Below are 24,282 nucleotides of genomic sequence, written 5' to 3'. Positions count from 1 at the left end.
ATGGACCACTTGGTGGGTAAAGAACTGGCTGGACTGTCGCACTGAAAGAATTGCAGTCAATGGCTCGATGTCCAAGTGGAGACCAGTGATGAGTGGAGTTCCTCAGGGGTCAGTACTGGGGACCTGTACTGTTCAACATCTTTGTCAGCGACATGGACAGTGTGGTTGAGTGCACCCTCAGCAAGTTTGCTGATGATACCGAGCTGTTTGGCGAGGTAGACACGCTGGAGGGGAGGGATGCCATCCAGAGGGACCTGGACAGGCTAGAGAGGTGGGCCCAAGCCAACCTCATGCAGTTCAACAAGGCCAAGTGCAAGGTCCTACATCTGGGTCGGGGCAATCCCAAGCCCAAATACAGGCTCGGCAGGGAATGACTGGAGAGCAGCCCTGAGGAGAAGGATCTGGGGGTGCTGATTGACGAGAAGGTCAAGATGAGCCACCAATGTGCGATTGCAGCCCAGAACGCCAACTGTATCCTGGGCTTCATCAGAAGTGGAGCCAGCAGATCAAAGGAGGTGATTCTGCCCCTCTACTCCACTCTCCTGAGACCCCACCTGGAGTACTGCATCCAGCTCTGGAGTCCCCAACATAAGAAGGATATGGACCTGTTAGAGTGTGTCCAGAGGAGGGCCAGGAGGATGATCCGAGGACTGGAGCACCTCTTCTATGAGGAGAGGCTGAGAGACTTGGGGTTGTTCAGCCTGGAGAAGAGAAGGCTCCGGGGAGATCTTATTGCGGCCTTCCAGTACCTAAAGGGGGCCTACAGGAGAGCTGGGGAAGGACTTTTTACTAGGGCATGTAGAGATAGGCCGAGGGGGAATGGCTTTAAACTGGAAGAGAGCAGGTTTAGATTGAACATTAGGAAGAAGTTCTCCACTTTGAGGGTGGTAAGGCACAGGTTGCCCAGAGAGGTTGTTGAGGCGCCATCCCTGGAGGTGTTCAAGGCCAGGCTGGACGTGGCCTTGGGCAACCTGGTCTAGTGGGAGGTGTCCCTGCCTATGGCAGGGGGGTTGGAACTCGATGATCTTCAAGGTCCTTTCCAACCTAAACCATTCTATGATTCTATATTGAATAAGCTCTTTGGCAAAAATTGAAGTATCTTAAAAAGAGTTTTCGATATCCTGATGGTAAACTTTACATTGATTACTGTGAAACTTCAGGGAGAATTAAAACTTTATAATCTAAACTTCATATTGAAACTTCAAGAAGAAATGTTTGAAGTCAATGCGGTAAGTCAAAACAACTTGCTTGCTTTTCCAGAACTTTTAAGAAGGTTGTTTGCTTTTTTAAAACTTAAAAAGAAAAAAAAAAAGTCCAATCACTGCTTGTGTTTTATTGGTGTATTTTTTTAATCTTGGGATGTCATGCTTGGCACTAGTTCTGCTCTCAAAAGGTAGAAGTCAAGTGATTCGTTTGAGAAAATCAGCTAAGCAGAAATTTTAAAAGCACTTTTTGCAGAAAAATGTTGATGCTTCTCACATTGCCTTTACAAAGTATAGGCACTTTCTTATGTGGGCCTAGGTCCTTCTTTAGAAAAAAGGACTAAATATACCCATAGCAGAACTTTAAGAATGGGAGGTTGCCAGAGAACTTCTTCATATTTAGAAGACAGATAAGTGAAAGAAGAAGCAAGGCTGAAACTTACATAGTTTTTCTTCTTTATTTTTGAAATCTTCTGTAGTTTCACCCAGAAATATCCTCCGGTGAAATTTTTATCAGAAAAGGATCGTAAAAGAATCCTGGTAAGTTGGTATTTACTCAGGGGTTGTCTTTAGGAAATAAAAAAAAAAAAAAAATCCGTGGAACATAATCAGTCTTGTAGGATTAAATGAAGACGTGAGCAGGAATAAAGTAAATTATCTTGTATGTCATGTGTGCTTCACAGGGTTTAGAGTAGTACTTCACTTACTCTGTGTTGATGTTCTCAAACTCAGCATATGGATAATACACTTGGGCTCTGGTTCAGAAGTTTGACTTGCCAATTAAGCTACCATTCTCTGCTTGTAACTTCTCAGGACTGCATTGCTAAAGGGTCTTTCATCTTGTGCTCCCAGCTGGCTTAAACTTGCAGAGATCGGGAAACTTCTTAGGCACGTGTTGACAGAAAGCTTGTGTGACTGAATTGGACAAAACTAGTCATAAGTCTAGAAAAGTAGCTGCTCTGCAGCACTATTAAGAAGGATCAGTTAATTAGACTGAACGAATGCTCATGTCTCTGATATCTTCTATGTTGTTTCTGATATTTTGAAGTATCACCGGTGTTTTAGGGTGGAAGAAGAAGGTAAGTTAAGTAAGAACAAGTCGTCAAAGGCATTCTTAAACTCAGCAAAATGTGCTGCAACATCAGCTTTCCAGTTTTGACTACAAACACTTTTGAAGTTAGCTGTGTCTTAATTTTTTTTTCTTGTTTCTGTCTGTCCTGGGTAAAAAAATTGTCCCCACATTTTGAAGAGGCAGAGAAAGCATAGCTACTTAAGATGTGTAAATACAGATTTATGAATTTCTGCCTCTGTAGGAGAGAGCAGTGTCTGGGACAAATCCCTGGTAAAGGGCCTAACTTATCTGATGTTCTCTTTTGCTGTGATGCTTCAAAATTTTGAAGATAAACACTGAAAATATGCAATTAAAAACAAATTTTGTTTTTACTGCTTTATTAGAGAATATTCTTTACTGCTGTTGCAAGACTGCATAAAGAATAAGTGTTATCAAATTAGTTTAGTTCTTCAGTGTTACTCTGTCATTTTTATGAGTGTGAAGGAGATAGACCTTTAGGCTCCCTATTCCCTTGTTGAATGTGGAAGGTACACTGAGGAAAACATCAGAGAGGCTTAATTCTGAAAATTCCTAAAATATTCCTGACAATTCTTTTGAAAAGCTGAAATCAGCTCATTGAGGACTCCTGCAGACCTTGCATGATGCTTGGAAGATTCTCAGGAGAAAGCACAAGAATCAGCAAGCCAAGTGAACTTTGGTAGATAATTTGCTTCATATTTTGTTGATACTGCATCTTTTCCAGGAATCCATTCTAAATTCTGATAAATTTTCTCTGAATGCAGTCTCCAGAGTGCTGACCTGATCAGACAACAGTTCTAGCAGTTATTTTTTATTATGCTGCATCTATGTGGTGATGATTGCTAGTAAGGGTGGTATTTCAGCTGAGGCTAGATACTATGGCACTTTCATTCAAAACAGTTGTTTTGAACAGGAGTCATCCTGTTGTGAGTAATTTATCTACTTGCTCAGTTCTCTGAAGTGACTAGCCACAGGCTTTTGTATGCCAGGGAAGGAATTCTGTTACTGTTATGGATGATAGTGTTGACATTGGTTCAGTCTGTTATGTGTTTGTTTTTTTTTTTTTTTTTTCCTGAATTAAATGTGGTAGACCAATTAAAGCATAAAAAAAATAATACTTTCCATATGGGATATTAGATGTTTCGAATCTGACCGCAGACAGCAGAAATGAACCCGTCTAGCAAATACACAAACTTAAGTGTCTCTAGTGAAGCAAATTATCAGCAATATTTGTGCCTTTTAGTAGATGCTGAAGTTACCAAGCATATTGGCACTACTAAGTAATTAAATATTTTATTAATGATGTCTTATTAAAGAATGCCTATTTAAGCCCCAGGTGCTGGTGCTTCAATTCTGATATGGAAATGATTCACATACCATATATGACTTTGTAGATTAATATGTCATTGTGATTTGCAGGAAGTCATATTTAGAAATGAACTATATTGACCTTGTTTTTAAGAGTGATTACAGGAAGATTAGACAGAGAGCTTCAATGATAAATCATCTTTTCTTTTTTTAATGTAGCCTCAAGTAATGATAAAAAAATAATTTATACAGTTGTTTACTTTTCCAGGGGAAATTCAGCTCCTTTTCCAAGTAGTTCTTTATCTAATACCTATGGAAGTGATATGCTAACATAGATTTATCATAAAAACTACTTACAGATTTAAAGTAATTGGAGACTTCTCTCCACACAAAATTGGTTTGTGCTTTTTTTTTTTTCTTTTTTTTTTTTGCTTGCATATAGCATAGAAGAATGCTGTAAGCAGTGCTTGGTTTGGTTTACATTTTTTTTTCCAGAAGGGAGATGGGGAAGAAGACACCTTCTTTTACTGCACCGAAGATATATTGCGAGCATCGAGTTTGTCTTCTCTAGAATCCTGGAAATAGCACAGGGGGTTTCCTTGGGCTGTAGTTGAATGAATAGGTTCAGGTCATCTACAGAAAACTTTTGTTCTGGTCACCACAAAAAACCCAAAACCCTTGGAACCTTCAGCAATGCTGCAGCTCACTTCCAAGTCAGGATAAGCTTATGGCAATAAGTTTTCCATGCATAATGTTTTTCCCTTGGTAAGTGGTGGCACCTGGCAGAGGGCTGTTCTCACTCAGTCACTCCCCTTCTTTCCTGGTTCACAGCATTCTGCCAGAAACCTGTTCTTCCCTCCTGTCTGTTCTGGGGTAGTGGGACCCCTGAGGTTATTTATTTGTTTCAAAGAAGGCTTCTCCTAAATCCTCTTTCTCCTTCAGGTTTGTCAAGGGACTGAATCACTTATTGAACCTGCTACAAAGTAGCCCTGATAAACCCAAAAGAATACTAGATAGACCAACTAAATGATTATTTGTTAAGTACCAGTTCATAAATGTCTTTGATGCACTGATGGCCCTGAATTTTTAAGAAGAAAAACAAGTGTGAGAATATAAAAAATGGATGTTCGAGTTTTTACAGAAAAGATGTAGTTATCTCTTTTTTCCTTTTCAGTGTTTGATAGCTTTCTGTTTGCCTTTTTGTCTTTCCTGTTTTTTGTTTCTTTTTTTTTTTTAATTAAAAACGATAACTTCCACTAATCTGTTTTTTATTTCAATAGTGGATGGGGAGGGAGTGGGCAGGATAAGTTTAGGCTTTGACTAGCCCAAAGGGAAAGAACTTCAGGCATCTGCATCCTTCTCCACACAGCACTTTGTCATTGTAGCACATCATCCATTCATGAGATTCCTGCTTGACAATTTCGCCATGTCATTTTGTTGTTTGGTTATTTGTCACTGCAGCTGAAGAATGGAGATCAACAGCTGAATCACTCTCAAAATGTGAATTTGATCATGTGGTCATATAATATAGCTGATGCCACACAGGGCTTTTACAAATCCCCTCATTCTTTGAGAGTGGTGATCTGCCATATTTTTGTGTATCCTTGAAGACGGCTTATGAAGTGCAGGGAAAATAATTGCTTCTGTAGATATGTCTGTCTGGATGTGTCACACAACTTGCAGTTCTACTACTTGCTGTGTTGACTGCTTCAATAATGAGTTAGTGATTTGTCTTTTTTGTTTGTTTGTTTACGGTTAAAGACTGAAGGGCAGAAAGGGAAAAAATAAACAACTTCCTCGCTTCTACATCTGCAATGGAACAAGAGTACAAGTTGTTAAATATTTTATTTCTGCTTATTTCTTTGGAGTAAAACATCATAAAGTTCCAAGACAGGCAAATGCTGGATGTTGGAGCTAATGGTATGATATGATGTGGGCTCTGGATGCATTAAAACACAAAAGGAATAATTTTGGGTTTAGCAGATATTTCAAATGAGAAATCTTCAAAGACTTGCTTTCGTCTAAGCATACACTTCCTTCCTTTCTTCTATGAAGGGTGAAAGAATTTGTAGTACTTACTCAGAACACCTAACTTGTCTTCCATTTAAACCAGACAAAAGCTGGATTTGACATTTCTGATGTTAGAAGTCTTCCACAAATATAACCTGGCGTTCTGTCATTTCTTTTCTGGGAAATAAGAATCACAGAGAATTCTCCTCTTACCTTTTTGGTTCTTTTTAGGCTTTGGTGTTGCATAAAAGGGCACAATCCAATTTGAAGGAACAAAAACTAATCTGAAATGACATTTTGTTTATGAGAATGGTTAGCTGAAACTTCTAGTCTGGCAGTGATGAAACGTGTCAAGCATCTCTCTTGAAATTTTAAATTTTGTACATATTGGATTAAAAAAATTAAGCACGGAAATGGAGTTGTTTCCCCTGGGGTAAGCAAAGACCTGAAAGCTACTGTTCTTCTGTCTTCATGTTTGTAGACTTTGTCTGGTGTTTCTGTAAAAAGAAAAAGAAATTTATACCAACTGTCCTAACGCAGATAACTGGAGGAGCAGGGTTTGTGGGTTCTCATCTTACTGACAAACTAATGATGGATGGCCATGAGGTTACAGTTGTGGACAACTTCTTTACGGGCAGGAAAAGAAATGTGGAGCACTGGATTGGTCATGAGAACTTCGAACTGATAAATCACGATGTCGTTGAGCCCCTGTACATTGAAGGTGAGTAGTCTCCGCTTTGGTATCGGCACTTTGTTGTGCTTTACCCTCTTAAGTATTTATGTCTGTAAAGAAATTAAATTTATGTCCTGAGTTCTGGATTGGTCTAATACTTGTATGCTTTGTTTATTATTAGCCTAATGTCTGTGACCAGTGTGGACTAAGGTTCAGAGCCCTTTTGTCTTTGAAATCAGTTCTTCCTTTCTGAGTGGACAGGAGGAATGAAATCTTAAAAACTTCCTAATGTGACTGATGATGTGAGAAGGCAAGATGGCAATGGGTCACTCCATCTGTCCCATCTGTTGTCTCACGTCCCTGTGTGCCTCCACAGGCTTACTACGCACACAGAGTCTGTGGTGTGGATTTGTCATGACCTAAGAAGTTCCATTCACAGCTGCAGTTACGCTAGATGGCATACATCCTGCAACTGTGTATGGTCAGCTGAGAGGAGAATAAACTCTTTCAGAGGGCAAGTCAGCTCACTTTTCTTAATTGCCTAATGTGTCTTCTGTGGAAAACATTGCTCCTAGTTTAGGTACAAGCATTCCACAGCCTGTAGAATAGGAAAAAAGCAACACCGAATTTCCCAAGTTTTCAACAACAGCAACTAAAAAAATACCTGCCCCTAAACAAAGAAAGAAACAAAAAAACATTCCACTTCAAAGAAGTGGAAGTAACTCAACATCTAAACTATTACTACAATCTCTGTACTAAAATACCATCCTGAAAGTCTTACCATTTAAGTCTAATTCTGTTTTCAGATTTTTCTCCCCCTACTCTTCACTTCCTCTGCCATATACTTAATACATTCAACTTGATGGTTTTAAATTGTACAATTATAGAAATTCATGACAAGGCAGAAGATGACATATGCTACTCTAATTTTATTTGTCCAGAGCCAAGTGCAGTGGTGCCTGGGTTTCTGGTGAAGCTCTCAAAAAACCGCTTCAGTATGAACTGTATCATAGTAAAGCTTTATAAAGTAATTCTAGTTTGTCTTAAGTTACTGGCAACATTTTTAACATTAGGAAAATGAATTTGTATTTGTAGTCCTTTTGAGTTCACTGCAATAAGAATGTCTCCCTTCACTGTGTCAGCTTCTCTGGCCTGACCTACAGTAATGGAATTGGCAAAGCTTTACAAGAAAAGTCCATATGTTTTAGCTCTAGAAACTTGTTTGTATGCCTTTGATCAAAGCTTTTCTGGTTGATGCTTCCTGACTAGCACGTACAGTGATGAATGCAGGTGCTCAGTGGATTTAGTGACCCGTTGTGTCCTTTCTAGTACCATGACACATGTTGAAGGCAGAAATTGAAGTAAAGGTAATTCCTTCATAGGAAGGAATGTAATTTCCTATCATAGGAAAGGTAGTAGATTCTACCCTTCCTAGTCACATAGGAAGTATGCAGAACACATGCAGTGATATGGCTGAGAAATAAAGATAGGTGATATGAAGGAAGGTAGTTTTATTGCAATATTTTGTGAAAGTGAGTGATTATGCTGATCATACTTGTTTAGCATTGCGGAAGACAAAAGAATGAACATTTGTATCTGGATTTAGGTATTACAGAGTATGTGTACGCTAGATTATAGGGGGTTTTGAGCTTTTCACATAGAAAAGGGCACAACTGACAAATTTTAGTTGCTGTTGGCCTTGCACTGTGTTCCTGAAACTTTATTTATGTTGATCGTAGATTCCTATATTTGTCATTGGTGTACCTGATGGTTTGAATGTTTATGCCAGCTTATATGTATGTACTGTTTTGAAAGGGATTTATTTTTTTGCTTTTTTTCAGCAAAATTGTAACATGAAAAAAATTTTTAATGTTTCTTTATCATTAATCTGCCATCCTGTGCTTGGTAAACTACTTCTTGCTGCTGTGTTCACAGTGGCTTACAGACTTCTAGCCCCTGATAGGAGTTACATACAAAACGTGCACGATTTTATTGTTAGTTTGTTCTTTTGTGGTCCTTACCTATCTACATAAACCTTTGTACAACCTTTCACACAGTCATTTTCAATTAATTGCACTATGGCTTAATTGCAGAGCTAGCTGAAGGCTTCATAGCAGCACAATTAAATGTTGTATTAGGTAAATAATAAAAGTTTTACAAAAGGAAGAGGCATGGAGGTCAGTTGCAAGATGCTGTCCTCTGGTAGGTGCTGTCCCAGTCACCCAAACAGTTAATCTTCTGACAGCTTTTCACGATTCTGGCTTGAGGAGAGTTTATGTTGCCTGCTGTATTAAATAACTGCCAACTTTGTGCTAGAGCACACAAGGTTGTCAGCCAAGCTAGGTAGATCGCGTTGTCTGGCATGTCTAGCTGGTGTGCTGAAATTCTGAGACAAAAAACTATGTGTTTTTTAGACCTGGCAGTTAGAGAAGGTGGAAGGAGAAATAACTGTACTTACTGTACTTGTCTCAACATCCTCAGCTTGATGTCTCAAATGTGACCAGTTTGGGGAAGAAACTTGCCTTTCCATCTTTCTGATATGTTGGACACTCTTTAAATATTTTGGAAAATGAGTGATGTTTTGAATTGGTCTAAAGCTCGATACTCTAAAGGTTACTTCCTAGGCGAGGGAGAAAGGTCCTGGAGCTGCCTGGCTGCCTGTCCCTTTCATCTAGAAGATGGCCATCTGACATTGCCACATGCCCCATCTTCCGTCCATCTGCTAGTTCTGTTCTTGCTGAACTTTTTCATCACAGGGGTCTATTTTTGCCTTTAAGCATATGGGTGGAAGTATGTTGAGGCAAGCCAGACTCAGACAGGCAAGGCCATGTCTTTGGCAAGGAAAACCTTCTTTGTCTCCCAGCTCCTTCTCTTTGTTACATTTAGAGCAATTGTCAGCTGGGGGGAGGGGAGGAGGGGCAGAAAAGAAGGACGAGGAGAAGAGTGCTTTCTCTTTTTTTTTTTTTTTTTTTTTTTTTTTTAGCGCTGTCCATTACACTTAGCTCCTTGTTTAAAAATAAATAAATTTTAAGATTATAAGGAACCTTTGGCGTTTTTAATTTTGTCTGCATTTATTTCTAGCTAACAATTATTCAGTCACTGATAATCACAGGCTTAGCTGTATTCCAGTGCAGCAAAAGGAGAGCTAGTTTTTGGCCCTGTTCGTCTGAATTACCACATATGGTTAAAGGAACCATTCCTATAGCAGCTGCTGTGTCTCAGAAATTCAGCAGGTATTTAAAAAAACAACAAAAATGAAGTGTATGGAGGTAGGGAGGCAGGAAAGCATTCACTTCTGCTTTGACATTCTGGGATTGGGCAGTAAGTTACTCAGTGACCACAATACTTTTGAAGTGACATTTTTACTCTGCAAAAATTCCACCACAGCTGGTTGAAAACTAGATTTAGAAAGGATTTTGATGGAACAGGTAGAGAGAAACAGCGTTAAAACTCAGGTCAGAGTTCAACTCTGCATTGGCTGTAGGTGGCTTTAGCTATTGCTTTGTTCACTTTTCTGAGCCACTGCTGCTCGAGCAAGCTTCTCAGCGTTTCTTTCGTCAGCTTCCAGTCTATCCCTTTTCTTTGATTTCATGATGGTACCATGCTGTGAGAAGGGGATGCTTATGTTCAGAGGCATAACTTGAGGCAGTCATATTTCATTCATATTCATGGCTCATCTGTAGGAGGCATGTCAAAGTTCAACAGACCAATTAAACTTTACCCTATGCTACTTCTTTGCATTACTGCCCTGGCGCAAGAAATCCTGCAAAATAATTGGATTAGATTTTATTCACTGCTGAAGCTTACAATGCCAGCAGTGATCAAAATAAGGAGAAATTATTCTATGTCACGCTTCATCATACAGAGCAATTAACTATTTTCATGTTGCAGACAGAGTCCTAAAAGTTTCAGTTGCATTAGCAACATGGGCAGGACTTTGAATCGAGCCTGAGCTGGGAGCTCATCTTCTCCAGCACTCACTGTGTCAGGCTGTCTTTGGATCTATAGGTTACCTTCTGTGAAAAGCTCTCTCTCAATGCTTCTCTGGAGTTGATAGTGAATGGAAATATCAGTTTCTGTTCATAGGAAAACAAAGAGCAGAGCAGTCTGTAAGTGAAATTGTATTTCTCTGTGCTTCTTTATGTGAGAATAAGTCCTCACCGATCTGGCACATCTGCCAAAATTGTATCTCTGTAGCTTTCTGAACTGTTTTGACATCTTGTAGGCAGCTGGTCACGTCTGCTCTAGAGATTAACAGCTGTAGACCAAAGAGGGCATGGCAAGATGTAAGAGGAGGATATATTTTGTGGCATCTGCCTGAGCATACTAACTGTCAAATGTCATTACTCTGTCAAAACGGTAAAACTTTTGGGGGTGATGGAGTCATGCAGATTGTCTGTTTATGCTGAAAGTTAATTATTCTGTGTGTTGAGGTTTGACTTGAAATAATTTCTCCTTATTTTGGTCACTATTGACTTTACAAGGTTAAGCAGTGACTAAAACTTAATCATAAGTTATTTTGTTGTCTTGTGCTAGGAATAATGGTTAAATTAAGAATCATAGAATCATAAAATGGTTTGGGTTGTAAGAGACTTAAAGACCATCTAGTTCCAAACTCCTTGCCATGGGCAGGGATACCTTCCTCTAGATGAGGTTACTCATAGCCCTGTCCAACCCGGCCTTGAACACTTCCAGGGATGGGGCATCCACAACTTCCCTGGGCAACCTGTTCCAGTGTCTCACCACTCTGACAGTAAAGAATTTCTTCCTAATATCTAATCTAACTCTACCCTCTTACAATTTAAAAAGGTTACCCCTCATCTTGTCACTACACTCCCTGATAAGGAGTCCCTCCCCATCTTTCCTGTAGGTCCATCTTTAAGGCCACTCTAAGGTCTCCCTGGAGCCTTCTCTTCTCCAGGCTGAACAACCCCAACTCTCTCAGCCGGTCTTCATAGGAGAGGTGCTCCAGCCCTCTGATCACCTTCATGGCCCTCCTCTGGACTAGCTCCAACAGGTCCATGTCTGTCTTAAGTTGGGGACCCCAGAGCTGGAGGCAGTACCCCAGGTGGGGTCTCACGAGAGCAGAGTAGAGGGGCAGAATCACCTGCCTCGACCTTGTGGCTGTGCTTCTTTTGATGCAGCCAGGATGCAGTTGGCTTTCTGGGCTGCAAGTACCTGTTGCTGGCTCATGTCCAATTTTTCCTCCACTAGTACCCCCAAGTCCTTCTCTGCGGGACTGATCTCTATACAGTCATCACACAGCCTGGATCTGTGTTTGGGATTTCCCCAACCCAGGTGTGGTACCTTGCGCTTGGCCTTGTTGGACTTTGAGGTTTGCACAGGCCCTAGTCTATACTCATGACAGTGGTGTAACTGTTTAGTTTTTTTGTATGAGGCTCTATTTGGCTGTTGTGTGGAATGTGTTTCCTATGAGTGATTTGAATCTTTAGGTTTGTTTGCACTGCAATCACAGAAATACAGCAAATTTAATTAGTTAGGATTGGGACTTGCATTACCTGGGCAATCTGTTGCCGGTACCCAAACTACCTTGTTTTAAACTAGGTTAGGCATCAGTATATCTTCACTGATTGCAAGGTATGCTTTAGTGGGTTGGCTAATTATATTTCATAACTGGGGAGGCTGCAATCTCTGTATTGGGGAGGTTTTGGTTGTGCCTTTTTTTTTTTTAATAAAGCTAAAATGCTGTATTTTCCAAAGTGCAGCATAGAACACCAGTGGAGTGTTCTATGCCATGCTATGTTCTATGGAGGCAGTAGATAGGGGAAAAAGGACAGAAGTTGCATGCCCATGTCTTGGCATACATATTTCAAATATAAATATGGTAATAATCCCATTAATATTTCATTGATGAGTGGCTTACAAATAAAAATACAATAATTATTTTTCCCAAAAGTTTCCGCCTGGTATTAAAAAGTGTTTCTGCCATCTTTGCTTGGGATTCCACTTGAGAAAGATATTCCAAAACTGATAGTCACTTAAAAACTTGAGGGTAATAGAATGTTGCATATACTTTTGCAGTTTCTAAACATCTCTGAGGTACTCATAATTAATTATTTTTTACAAGTGAAAAATGTCAACACCCAGGCAGACTGCTGTATCTGTGTCAATGATGTTATATATACTATGCTTTTTAGTTTTTGTTTTACTAAAAAGTAAGTCTTGCTTTGAGGTGCAGCAGGTTTGTATACATATATATTGGTAGCAATATAGGAAATGCAGAAGGAAGCACTTGTTTCTTGACCCTAATGTTTTCTTATTTAATATATTACATAGGAAAATAATAATGCTTTCTTCCCCCCACTCTCCCCTCCCCTTCCCCCCCCCCCCCCCCCCGGTTTTCTGTAGTGGACCAGATCTATCATCTAGCATCTCCTGCTTCTCCTCCAAATTACATGTATAATCCTATAAAAACATTAAAGACCAACACTATTGGGACGCTAAACATGCTGGGTAAGTGGAAATTTTTTTCTTACTTTACTTTGTTAGACATCATATAACCTGGACAGAGTTACTGGAGGGAGAGGAGGATGGAGCAGATGAGCTGAACATTTTAAAAAGTTGATTCTTTAAGAAAAATAAGGGCATTTTTTTTCCCCTCTCTTTGAAGACTTTTGTGCTTTAAATATATCTGCAGGTGAACTCTGACAACATGTAAGCTCATCTATCAAAGCACAAGAATTTCATGCCTGTAACTTGTCTATGGAGTAGTAACTATGCAGTAATTATAGAAGTCATATGAACAATTAAGAGCATTGGATTTTTATAGCAAAGTTGTGCCCATGACTGCACTTCTCACCTTGGTGACTGTGGAACATTCCCACATTTTGCCATGAGTGGCTGTTCCTTTCCACCACAGGAAACCTTGAACTAGCTGGAACTGCATTGACTCTGTAAATGCCAAACATCAAGAGCACTGCACCCTCTTGTGCATGCCCTGGCTAGCAAATTCTGCAACAATATTTAATGGCTAGTTTCATGCTAGATAATTACAAGGCAACATTTGGAGCTTTGTGTATTGGTTTTGATGCTGAGAATGGGCCTGTGAAAAGAAGGCCTTAAGCCTTCACTGCTTTTTCCTCCCATCTTTGATCCATTTGGCATATGCTGCAACTTGAACAGGGGGTTAGTGATCCTAAGTATTATTAAGAGGCAAAAAACCCGCTGGGCATTAGTTCAGCTGAGTTTCTTACTTGAGTGATACTCTAGTGAGTACAACTCAGAAAATTAAGTGATTTAGAAGTTATTGGGGTACCAGACAGTTGTACGGCATAGATGAGATTTCTTTGATTGGCCGTGCCAACTTGAAGGCCAGAAAGTCATTGAAATGGAATGCAGAATAGTTTCGAGTGATGGGTAGGATCATCCAGGCTGTTTAAAGGGGCATAATAAAGGGAAAGTGATTCATTTTGGCCTGTAACGTGTTAATCTGTGTCGATCTCTTTATGTAGCTTATCTTTAACTTTTGGTAATCATAATAAGGTGTGTTGTTTCAGCATCCTGATTTCATAATTGGAATGGTTTATGCTTACTTGGCCTTTATTTAGGGTGTAATATATTTAAATTCTTGGATCTTGGTTCAGTGTAACATTTTAGTCCCAGAAGCAAACACATCACACATGTGGGTGCTGCTCTGCCATTTCTCAAGTCTTCTAGCTTGGGAGTGGGAGCTTATGGATGTGATTTACAGCTAGATTTATCTACTGAGAGAAATCTAATTTCCTTTAAAAACATGTAAAATGTGATCACTCTAAAGCAGTTAATGTGACTGAAAGACTCCTGAACTTGATCTAATTATGCTCTTTTTTCCCTGCCCAAAATTTAGGGTTAGCCAAACGTGTTGGAGCACGGCTGCTGCTGGCCTCTACGTCAGAGGTATATGGAGGTAAGATGGATAAAACAGTGCTATTGAGCTGTGATTGTGTAAAAGGGTATGTACAAACCTTTTGTCAGATGATTGATAGATTTTTCACAGCTGTCTTAGCTTGATTTCTTCATCAGATGTACTTCTCATAGCTTAAAATGTCAGCATTAGTAGTTGCCTTAAATCTCTAGTCAGAGTGGTGGAAGGAGGCTCAGACTTTGTCTCTAACTTTCCTGTGTCTTAGTTTATGGCTTTATTCCAAAAAGGCTTGTGGGGCAATTTTGACTGTTGAACTCTGATTAAAATCCAGATGCCATAATGAAAAGAAAGATAATTTCAGTAGCAAATCTGCTTCTCTCTTCCCGGTGTATTTATGAATTGTATTGTTATGATTTAACAATCGCCATAGTGTCTGCAGCATAGAGCAAGAGACAAGGACATAACCTCCAAGCTAAGAAAATAGTGATTGTGCATGCATGCCATTATGGTGTCTCTTAAAATGTATTATTGAGCAATGGTGCTGTATCTCTCCTTCGTCCTTTTGCTGTTACTAGATGTGAAGTAGTGAGAGAAAGACTGATGGAACTGTTTGCTGGATGAAATGAGAATCTTTAGTACTTCCTTGGAGTGTGTGACAGACTGTGTGCCTACTAGAGAACCTTCTTGCAGTTTTGAACTCTTGCCTAATTAATAATAACAGTGTTGCAAGGTTCATGGAGATATGCAGGCATGGTCGCCTGCTCAGCATTAGTAGTTGTGAGAGTCTAGGCTTTAAAAACAAACAAAAAATACTCATCTCTAATAAGATAAGAAGCTTTGTGAGGAAAAAGTGACAAGGACAAAGACCATACCTCAAGGAGCACACTTGTGGTGGAATAACTTCAGTCAAGAAGACTCAAAGCAAATACACAAGCAAGAGATTCACTAAGATGACCAGGCAACCAAATTAAACGGCTTGTGTCCCTTGCCTTTGATTATCCATGAACAGGCTCTGCAGAGAAAAATGGTAGCCCGAATGACTCTTCTGTAATTGAAAAAACTCCCTTCTGGAACAGGGGACCAACAGGCAAAAATCCCCAAGTTTTGGAGCTTCGTTGCCCTGCTGCAATCTGCCTGCTGAAGTGGAAAACTTGAAACTCCCATTATCAGGCTTTGTTGTGTCAGTAAAGCCAGTGGAGAGAGTCTGTTCACATCATGCTCTGACTAAACAGATGAAGTCATTTTACTGAAAAATAAAGGACAGAAAATAAAGTCAAAAAATATCTGTTACCTGTTTCCACAGAATTTCTAAAAGCAGTGTTATATAGAGAGTTTCCTAGTGCTTCGTAGGGCTTCCTCTGCCAGAAAGGAGGCAGAGACTGAGTTACCTTCCAGATCACAGCGCCTTCTGGGGCGCTTTTAAGAATGCTACAGGCTTTTATAATAATGTAACACCTCTCTGCATTTACCATTGCTCTGTGGCTCTTACGTGGCAGGAATTCATCTGTAATCATGTCTGTGAGCAGCTTAAAGACTGGAAGGATTAATCAGAACTGACTGTCAAAGTTGTTTCAAAAATTAGCCTGTAACACTTGAAAGTTTAGTAGTAACATGCAAACTTCAGACTCAGTAGGGCAGCACAGGTAGCAAAGTGGGGAAATGTAGCAAAGTGATTGTTTGAAAAAGTATTGTTTAAAGCATATAAAGCGCACATACAGAGCTTCCTAGGAGATTGTTCGTTGGTTGTCTTTTCTGTAATCAAGAACTTCTCTACGGTATCAAACCAAAGGATTGTCTAACCTGATTATTTGTGCCTAGTGATAGCTAGTAAAAATGCTTAGGCTAAAACAGAAGAAACACATAGCAAGTACATTTTGGTACACCACTCTACTCATTGTTCTTTAAGAAATGCAGTACTTCTCCATTTTGTCCATTTTTCTTTCCTTGTTTCTTATTTTAGAAAACTTGAAGATGCTTTGCTTTCTTTTTTTCCAAATACAGTAAAAAGTGCTGTCTACATAACCTATAATATTTCCTCTGAATTACTTTGGATAAGAGTCTTATTTGTGCCCTTGAGGTAGTCTGTCTTTGCAGAGAAACGCGGAATTTAACCCTCAGTTCGCACACTCTTTTAGGGGAAAGCAGATGATGGCTGTTGTTTGCTTGTACTCATTTATCTTACTAGAGTCTCACATCTTCCGTAACTGTAATTTTCCTCGTTCTATTGAATACACTTACAAGGAATGGTGTTGAAACTTAATATTTTTTTAAATGCATAGTTCAGAAAGAAGCTGTTAAACACCAGTGATTTACTGAAAGATTCATTATATATTGTCACCTTTTTGATAGAAGATCATTTAAGATTTTTTTTTTCCCTGTAGATCCTGAAGTTCACCCTCAAAATGAAGATTACTGGGGCCATGTGAATCCAATAGGTCCAAGAGCCTGCTATGATGAAGGAAAGCGGGTTGCAGAGACCATGTGCTATGCATACATGAAGCAGGTATTACACTTGTATCGGATTCAGTGGATTTTCTGTAATCATGAAAGCCAAATGTATGGCAGAACTGGAATATGTGTATTTAGGGGTAGGAGGGTAAAAGAGAATGTTTTGAGTAGGAGCATTCATATGGTAGCTGCAAAATCTGTTTTCTTTAATTCAGAAGTTTTATTGGTCCCATCTGTTGTGTTTTTTCAGATGAGCGATGTTCTTCAAGAAAATGTGCTTTCGTCTTCTTGATGGGCATATTGTGTCTTTCAGTATCGTAAATAGTTTAGACACATTAAACTGAGGTGACCTTACTAATTTGGGAGCCAGATAACAGAGTTGTTTTAAGTTGGCCCTGTGCTGAGAAGTGCTTTGGTGAATAGAGCCATTAATTATAAATGTGGGAAGTTTTAATGAGCATTACTGAAATCAGAGTAAAATGAGAAAGCTCTTTAATAGTACCCATATAGGATCAATGTGTTTTAAATCACTTCAGAAATGTCTTAATTTTATGTAGGTATAAATGCAGCCCTTAATGAAAGATATGAATACTCAGCTATCTAATGCCTTCTTTCAGACAAATGCAGTAACGTGAGGATAAAAATGCAATTTAAAATATGTTTGTGAAATGAAACATGCTAGTTTCTGTGGGTTTTATAATCAACAAGTAGAAACTCATTCTTAACTAACCCAGCATTGACTCTTCACTGGTGTGAATCTTATCTTATTTAATTGCTGTTCAGCTAGTCTCTGGGAGACTATTAAATTGAAAAATGTGGCACATTAAAGAAAATCATATCACTATTTCTTGGTGTTTGCAGCCTTAATATACAAAGGTATAAATCAAATGTATATTCTATAGAATTTTAAACCTTTAGACGGTAACATACTAAGTGCTTTTAAAAACCTTGAAAACAGAATTAGACTTAAGTGGTAGGACTTTCAGGATGGTATTTTAGTACAGAAATTGTAGTAATTTTCTCTTATCTCTTTTGTCAGACAGAGAAGGCAGAGGTTTGTGTCTCTCTTGTTCCCTTTTAAATCATTTAAGGTCCAATATGCTGGTACTGCTCTTGTTCAGGATGATTTCTTCTATGCTTCGCTGTAGCAAAATATTCCTTGTGGGTCTGGAAATCCATTTGCAGTTGAATATTGTAGTTTTGATGAGAAATTCTTGTGCTGTAGGGTATTGATTTTTTTTTTTTTTTTTTTTGCAAGTTTGTGGTACATACTGCAGTATTCTTTTAGAAGGACAAGAATGTAGGTGATTTTGAAAATCATGGGCTGTATCTTAAAGCTACAGGATTAGTCATTATACTATCCCATAAGTTCTATGCAGGATTTACAAAGTATAGTACAGGTTTGTAAGGTGGAACTGTGATGCACACATACATTAAGTGAAACTCATGATGCAAATGAGCTCTTTGTCCTAGGGGCTGCTCTGTGAGATATTTATTGTACTTTATTATGGGCTAGTAAAGTCTGCCTTTTTTTTTTTTTCTTCAAAGTTTAGATTGATAGGCTGTTATTAGTGGAGGAAACATCTGTTATTAGTGGAAAGGTCTGACTTCTGCTATGAAAATAAGTATTGTGCTTTTAAGAGGGTTTTCAGACAGGAGTGACCTAGCCCAAATCAGTTGGATTTACAGGATTTCAGGCTACAGGATTTCCAGAATCTTCTCAGCTTCAATAAAAAGAGCTTGTAGCTCTGAGGAGAAGGATCTGGGGGTCCTAGTAGACAGTAAATTATCCATGGCCCAGCAATGTGCCCTTGTTGCCAAAAAGGCCAATGGAATCCTAGGCTGCATAGGGAAGAGTGTGGCCAGTAGGTCGAAGGAGATCATTCTCACCAGTGCAGAGTAGAGGGGGAGGCCACAACTGGAATACTGTGTCCAGTTTTGGGCTCCCCAGTTCAAGAGGGACAGGGAACTGCTGGAGCGAGTCCAGCAAAGGGCAACTAAGATGATTAAGGGACTGGAGCATCTCCCTTATGGGGAGAGGCTGAGAGAGCTGGGACTCTCTAGCCTGGAGAGGAGGAGGCTGAGGGGAGACCTTATTATGGCATACAAGTATCTAAAGGGTGGGTTGAAGGAGGATGGAGCCAGACTCTTTTCAGTGGTTCACAGTGACAGGATGAGGGGTAATGGGCACAAGTTAGAACATAGGAAGTTCCGTTCAAATACCCGGAAAAACTTCTTTATGGTGAGGGTGACAGAGCGCTGGAACAGGCTGCCCAGGGAGGTTGTGGAGTCCCCTTCCCTGGAGATTTTCAAGACCCTCCTGGATGCAGTCCTGAGTAACATGCTCTAGGCAATCCTGCTTTAGCAGGGGAGTTGGACTAGATGATCTCTAGATGTCCCTTCCAACTCTGAAAACTCCGTGATTCCATGAAAAAGAAGAAACAAGCAAACTTATTTCTGTTTTTTTTTTTTGTCATTTCAATAATCATGCACACTGTAAGGTACATTAGGTACCTTAAATACCTAATCATGTTTCCAAAATATATAAAATAAAAATTAACTTTTGCATTATACTTCCAGACAGGCTGTTTGAATAGGAACAGTTCTCGAATCTAGTCAAAGATGACACTTTATTCATAGTTGTCGGAGTTCCTCAGCAGCCTGTTCTGACCAAGACCTTTTTGTTGCAGTCTTTTCTGCTGGCAATGTTGTTCTGTTCACTTATTTGGACCCTAAGAATTAAGCATTTCTTGACTTTATCTCCTCTTTACAACTGCTGTCTTTAAACAAGCCCAACAGTAATTCCTTGTCAAAGAGTCCAAAGGCAGTAGCAGCGCTCAGTAATATGAAAGGATCTGCTTGAAAGGAGAGGTAAGGAGTGAAATAATTGCTGGAGAAATGCAGGGTTTGCAAATTCAAAGTGCATACACAAGTTATCTCATCCCATGTGAGGCACGTATGGTTTGAGAGGGTATTTCCTATAGGCTTCTGGAAGCAGCTCTCCCTCCATAAATTCATGTGGGAACATAGGTCAGCCACACTACTTAGTGTGAGTGGAAGTACCTGCTTCTGGAACTTTTCTCAAGCCTCAGGAAGCTTTAGTTCCTTGCCCTGTTCATCTGGGAACTAAGTTGCATCCTCTGATTCAGACTTCTTCAGAATTCCCTTCTCTTAAGCTCTTTTTCAGTGCTTGCTAGCACTCCCTCCTGGAAAGCCTTTTTCAGTCCACTCAATTGCCTTAACAAGATGCAATGCATAGCTTTGAAACTGTCTTATAATAACAGCTTGTCGATCTGTTTTCTCCATTATGTACTCTGATACTATTCTGCCTATCTTTCCTGTCTTCCCAAAGTGCTTTTCTGCATAAACTTTCATATACAGGTGCTTGCTATAGATGTGATATGACTGTACAGCTATTGAGTTTTTCTCTCCACAGAACTTCTGTTTTTCTAGATAAGGTAATACCACCATTTTCCAAAATGAACAGCATTTTCAAATTGTAAGAAAGGTCTTCCTTGACATACATAGGCAGAGAAAACATACAGCTGCAGGGGGTATAAAGAGATGGGAGGGGAGTTTCAGCACATAGTACTACAATTTTTTGCTTTGTTCAGGAGTTGCCCTTCATTATGCATTTAACTTAGTTGTCCATGATGAAGTTAGTTGAGGTACTTAATGCCGTCGTTGCCTCAGTCTTCAGCAGTAGTAGACCAGTAGTTCCCTGAGTACCCAGACCCCTGAGCTAGAAGACAGGGATGGGGAGCAGAACGAAGCCCCTGTAATCCAAAGGGAAATGATGAGGGACCTGCTTCAGCACCTGGAGGTGCACAACTCTATGGGGCCGGATGGGATCCACCCAAGGGTACTGAAGGAGCTAGCGGAAGTGCTCACCAGGCTATTTTTCATCATTTATGAGCAGTCCTGGACAACCGGGGAGGTCCCAGCTGAATGGAGGTTGGCAAATGTGACACCCATCCACAAGAAGGGCCGGAAGGAGGATCCAGGGAACTACAGGCCAGTCAGTCTGACCTTGGTGCCTGGGAAGGTCATGGAACAGATCATCCTCAGTGCCATTACACGGCACGTGCAGGAGACCAGGGTGATCAGGCCCTGTCAGCATGGGTTTGTGAAAGGCAGGTCATGCCTGACAAACCTGATCTCCTTCTATGATAAGGTGACACGCTTAGTGGGTGAGAGAAAAGATGTGGATGTTATCTACCTGGATTTTTGCAAAGCTTTTGACACCGTTTCCCACAGCATTCTCCTGGAGAAACTGGCTGCTTATGGCCTGGACAGGTATACTCTTTGCTGGGTAAAAAACTGGCTGGATGGACGTGCCTAGAGAGTAGTGGTGAATGGAGTTAAATCCAGTTGGTGTCCGGTAACAAGTGGTGTCCCCCGGGGCTCGTTGCTGGGGCCAGTTCTCTTTAATATCTTTATTAATGATCTGGATGAGGGGATCGAATGCACCCTCAGTAAGTTCGCAGATGACACTAAGCTAGGCGGGCGTGTTGATCTGCTTGAGGGTAGGTTGGCTCTGCAGAGGGATCTGGACAGGCTGGACCGATGGGCCGAGGCCAATGGTATGAGGTTCAACAAGGCCAAGTGCTGGGTCCTGCACTTGGGTCACAACAACCCCATGCAGCGTTACAGGCTTGGGGCGGAGTGGCTCGAAAGCTGCCTGGCAGAAAAGGACCTGGGGGTGTTGGTGGACAGCCGGCTGAATATGAGCCGGCAGTGTGCCCAGGTGGCCAAGAAGGCCAACAGCATCCTGGCCTGTATGAGGAATAGTGTGACGAGCAGGACTAGGGAAGTGATCATTCCCCTGTACTCGGCACTGGTGAGGCCCCACCTCGAGTACTGCCCCTCACTACAAGAAGGACGTTGAGGTGTTGTAGCCCTTCTCTGGACACGCTCTAAAGCTGGTGAGGGGTCTGGAGGACAAATCTTATGAGAAATGTCTGAGGGAACTGGGGTTGTTTAGCCTGGAGAAGAGGAGGCTGAGGGGGGACCTTATCACCCTCTACATCTACTTGAAAGGAGGTTGTAGAGAGGTGGGAGCTGACCTCTTCTCCCTGGTGACAAGTGATAAGACAAGAGGAAATGGGTTCGAGTTATGTCAGGGGAGGTTTAGATTGGATATTAGGAAACACTCTTTCACTGAAAGGGTTATTAAACATTGGACTAGGCTGCCCAGGGAGGTGGTGGATTAGCCAACCCTGGAGGCCTTTAAAAAAAGGGTAGATGTGGTACGTAGAGACATGTTTTAGAAGTGGTTTTTGTCAGGGTAGGTTAATGGTTGGACTTGATGATCTTAAAGGTCCCTTCCAACCTCAGCAATTCCATGATTCTGTGATGTGATGGTTTTGAAATTGCCTTAGCATAGCTTAGATCTTCCAATTAAGAATTCCACTGGATGCCTTTCTAAGCATGTAGGAGTGAATTGGGTTATCGTAATCAAATATTAAGTATAACCTTCTTTAAGTGGACAAGTGTTATGCTCTGCATTGTAGAATAATCTATAACCGGGACTGTGAAGACTCAAGGTGCCAAAAAATCTTAATAGGTAACAGAAGGAAGGAAAGTCATATTAGAGGTGTATTTTATTAAATTAATGCAAGAGAATAACATGTGCAAGCTGATGCTGAAATTAGTTAAGTAAAGAAGTGTGTTGCAATTGCAACACAAGAATGGTTTTCTGGTTTATATTGAGTTGTACTTTCGCCTGATCTTTAATTCAGAAATTGAGTTGGCTTCAGTAATCATAAAAAGCCTTGATGTAAAATGTAGGGGTAATGAAAACTGTTGATTGAATTGCAACTGAAAAGGTGTTGAATAGTGAATAACCAGGTAGTTATTGAGTAACTAGATAGAAAACAAATAGCTATGGTGAATTAAAACAGTTTGCTTTAATTCTTTTGGGAGTTTATCCTGTATTCTCTAATTATTGCTTGTTGTTTTCTTTCCTTGATATTCATATAGATTATTTTTAGGTATGCAGCATTCTTTTTTGGTTTTGTCACATGAAGTCTGCTATCGGTTTGCTTAAGAAAAGTTGTGGAGTTGCTGCTTTTTGTGGAAGAATGGAATTGAATTGTTTGTGGTTCTGAGCACAGGGGGAGAAAAGGAAGAACTACCGTCTCAGGGCAATAGGAAAATGCCCAGACAACATCCTTTAATGACACAAATGGTGGTTACTGTTAGATGTATACCAGGTCAAAGCTAAACTGTGGTGATAAGAGCTGTCATGGATCCCTTTAGCTTTTTGGAAGCCATGCAGAGCAGTTTTACATCCAGGAATATTAGTGAGGTGAAGGTTGGAGAGGGGGGTCTGAAGATACTACAGGCAGTCAGGCACCTTGGGCACTGCCTGTAAGGTAGAGTTGAGATGCTACAGCCCCTCTCACTGCGGACTGAAAGGGTGTTGACACCCTTGAAGTGCAGGTGTCAACACCGCAACTAGCGTCCCATCTGAGTTACTATATACCAAGTCAGTGAAATTCCGAAAGAAAAAAAAAATTGTCTGCAATTCCTTTCCTCTGCAAAGTCTGAGTGGTCACACACTCAGTTATATTAATATTCTCAATAAATGTGGCAGTTCCGTTGAAAATTTCAAGTACTGCTTGTTGTAAGTTGCTTTTATCATCTTGATGAACTGGCTCCACTTGAAAAGAGGAAACAGTGATGCTTTCAACCATTGTAACTGCATGGTTCACAAACAGGCTTTTATACTTTATAAAAGAGAAACCACAGATAAAAATCCTTCCCCATAGTTTAATAAAGTCCTGCAAACTGTAATAATCTAGAGATTAAATAATGCTAAGCTTCTCAAACTGGCTTGTTCCAGTTAACCTCGTACAGTCCTGATGGTCCTGCCATTTTCTAAAAATTACTGGTGTTTGTTTGTTGAGCTGTTGGATTAATGGATCTGCACATTTTCTAATGAGTTGTTAGAGCTGCTTGTAATTTTTTTTTTTTTTCTGCATAGGAGCTCTGCGCATGAACCAAAACATTGTGTTTGGTCCTGTACAAATGCAGAAGTGGCATATAGTTTTCCAAAGCTGTCTGTTGCTCATGTTCAGTTGGAGGAGATGAAGTGAAAAGGGGAGGAGAACACTGCAGTAACTGAGGCAGTAATATAAAAATACAACCATTTTTTTCACTGGGACGTTAGTAATAGGAGCCTCTCTGTAAGTGGAGAGTTTCATTATTTAAGGTCCTGTTTCTAAATTGTATTGTTTTATCTGAGTTGTCAGAACTTCCTGATACAAATATAGCATGGATATAATAGGAGGCTTTATTCTGTCAGTGGAGCAACACTTTTTCTAAATTATTTGAAAAGCAGGAAAAAACTGTCAGGTCTTCTGACCCATATTCAGACACAATGGTTTTGGTAATGCTCTAGTATCTTTACTGTTTCTGCATACCCTATGCTGTTAACAATTGCAAAATAACCTTGTACCAAAGACAAGGTTAGAAGACTGTATTTCAATGATTATCAAAGCCGTGGACTAAGATAGAGGCAGTTTCCCAAGAAAAGTCTGAATACTTTCCATAGTTTCTGTGCTCTAGTTTTTTGTTTGGTTTTTTTTTTGGTTTTTTTTTTTTTTCTTTTCTTGCTGTGCTCTAAGTTATCCCATCTTCTGATTTCCTTCAGGTAACTGGAGAACTTAGTTCTTCGGTTTTA

The 24,282-nt window shown here is 40.1% G+C and overlaps 1 protein-coding gene across 2 annotated transcripts in view; it reads left to right on the top strand.

Moving 5' to 3' along the window:
- Positions 1-24,282, top strand: part of UXS1 (UDP-glucuronate decarboxylase 1) — a 64,596-nt gene that overhangs the window by 24,582 nt on the left and 15,732 nt on the right. For both annotated transcript variants that reach the window (XM_082496760.1, XM_082496761.1), the window contains exons 5-9: positions 1,682-1,742; positions 6,151-6,331; positions 12,653-12,757; positions 14,130-14,189; positions 16,529-16,650. In XM_082496760.1, coding sequence (XP_082352886.1) covers positions 1,682-1,742; positions 6,151-6,331; positions 12,653-12,757; positions 14,130-14,189; positions 16,529-16,650 — 529 coding nt within the window. The remainder of the gene's footprint in view (positions 1-1,681; positions 1,743-6,150; positions 6,332-12,652; positions 12,758-14,129; positions 14,190-16,528; positions 16,651-24,282) is intronic.

The sequence above is a fragment of the Vanellus vanellus genome (genome assembly GCF_965231255.1).
Source record: "Vanellus vanellus genome assembly, chromosome: 1".
Classification (NCBI taxonomy): domain Eukaryota; kingdom Metazoa; phylum Chordata; class Aves; order Charadriiformes; family Charadriidae; genus Vanellus; species Vanellus vanellus.
Note: the sequence above shows the minus strand (reverse complement) of the source record. Positions and strands in the feature narration are given on the sequence as shown.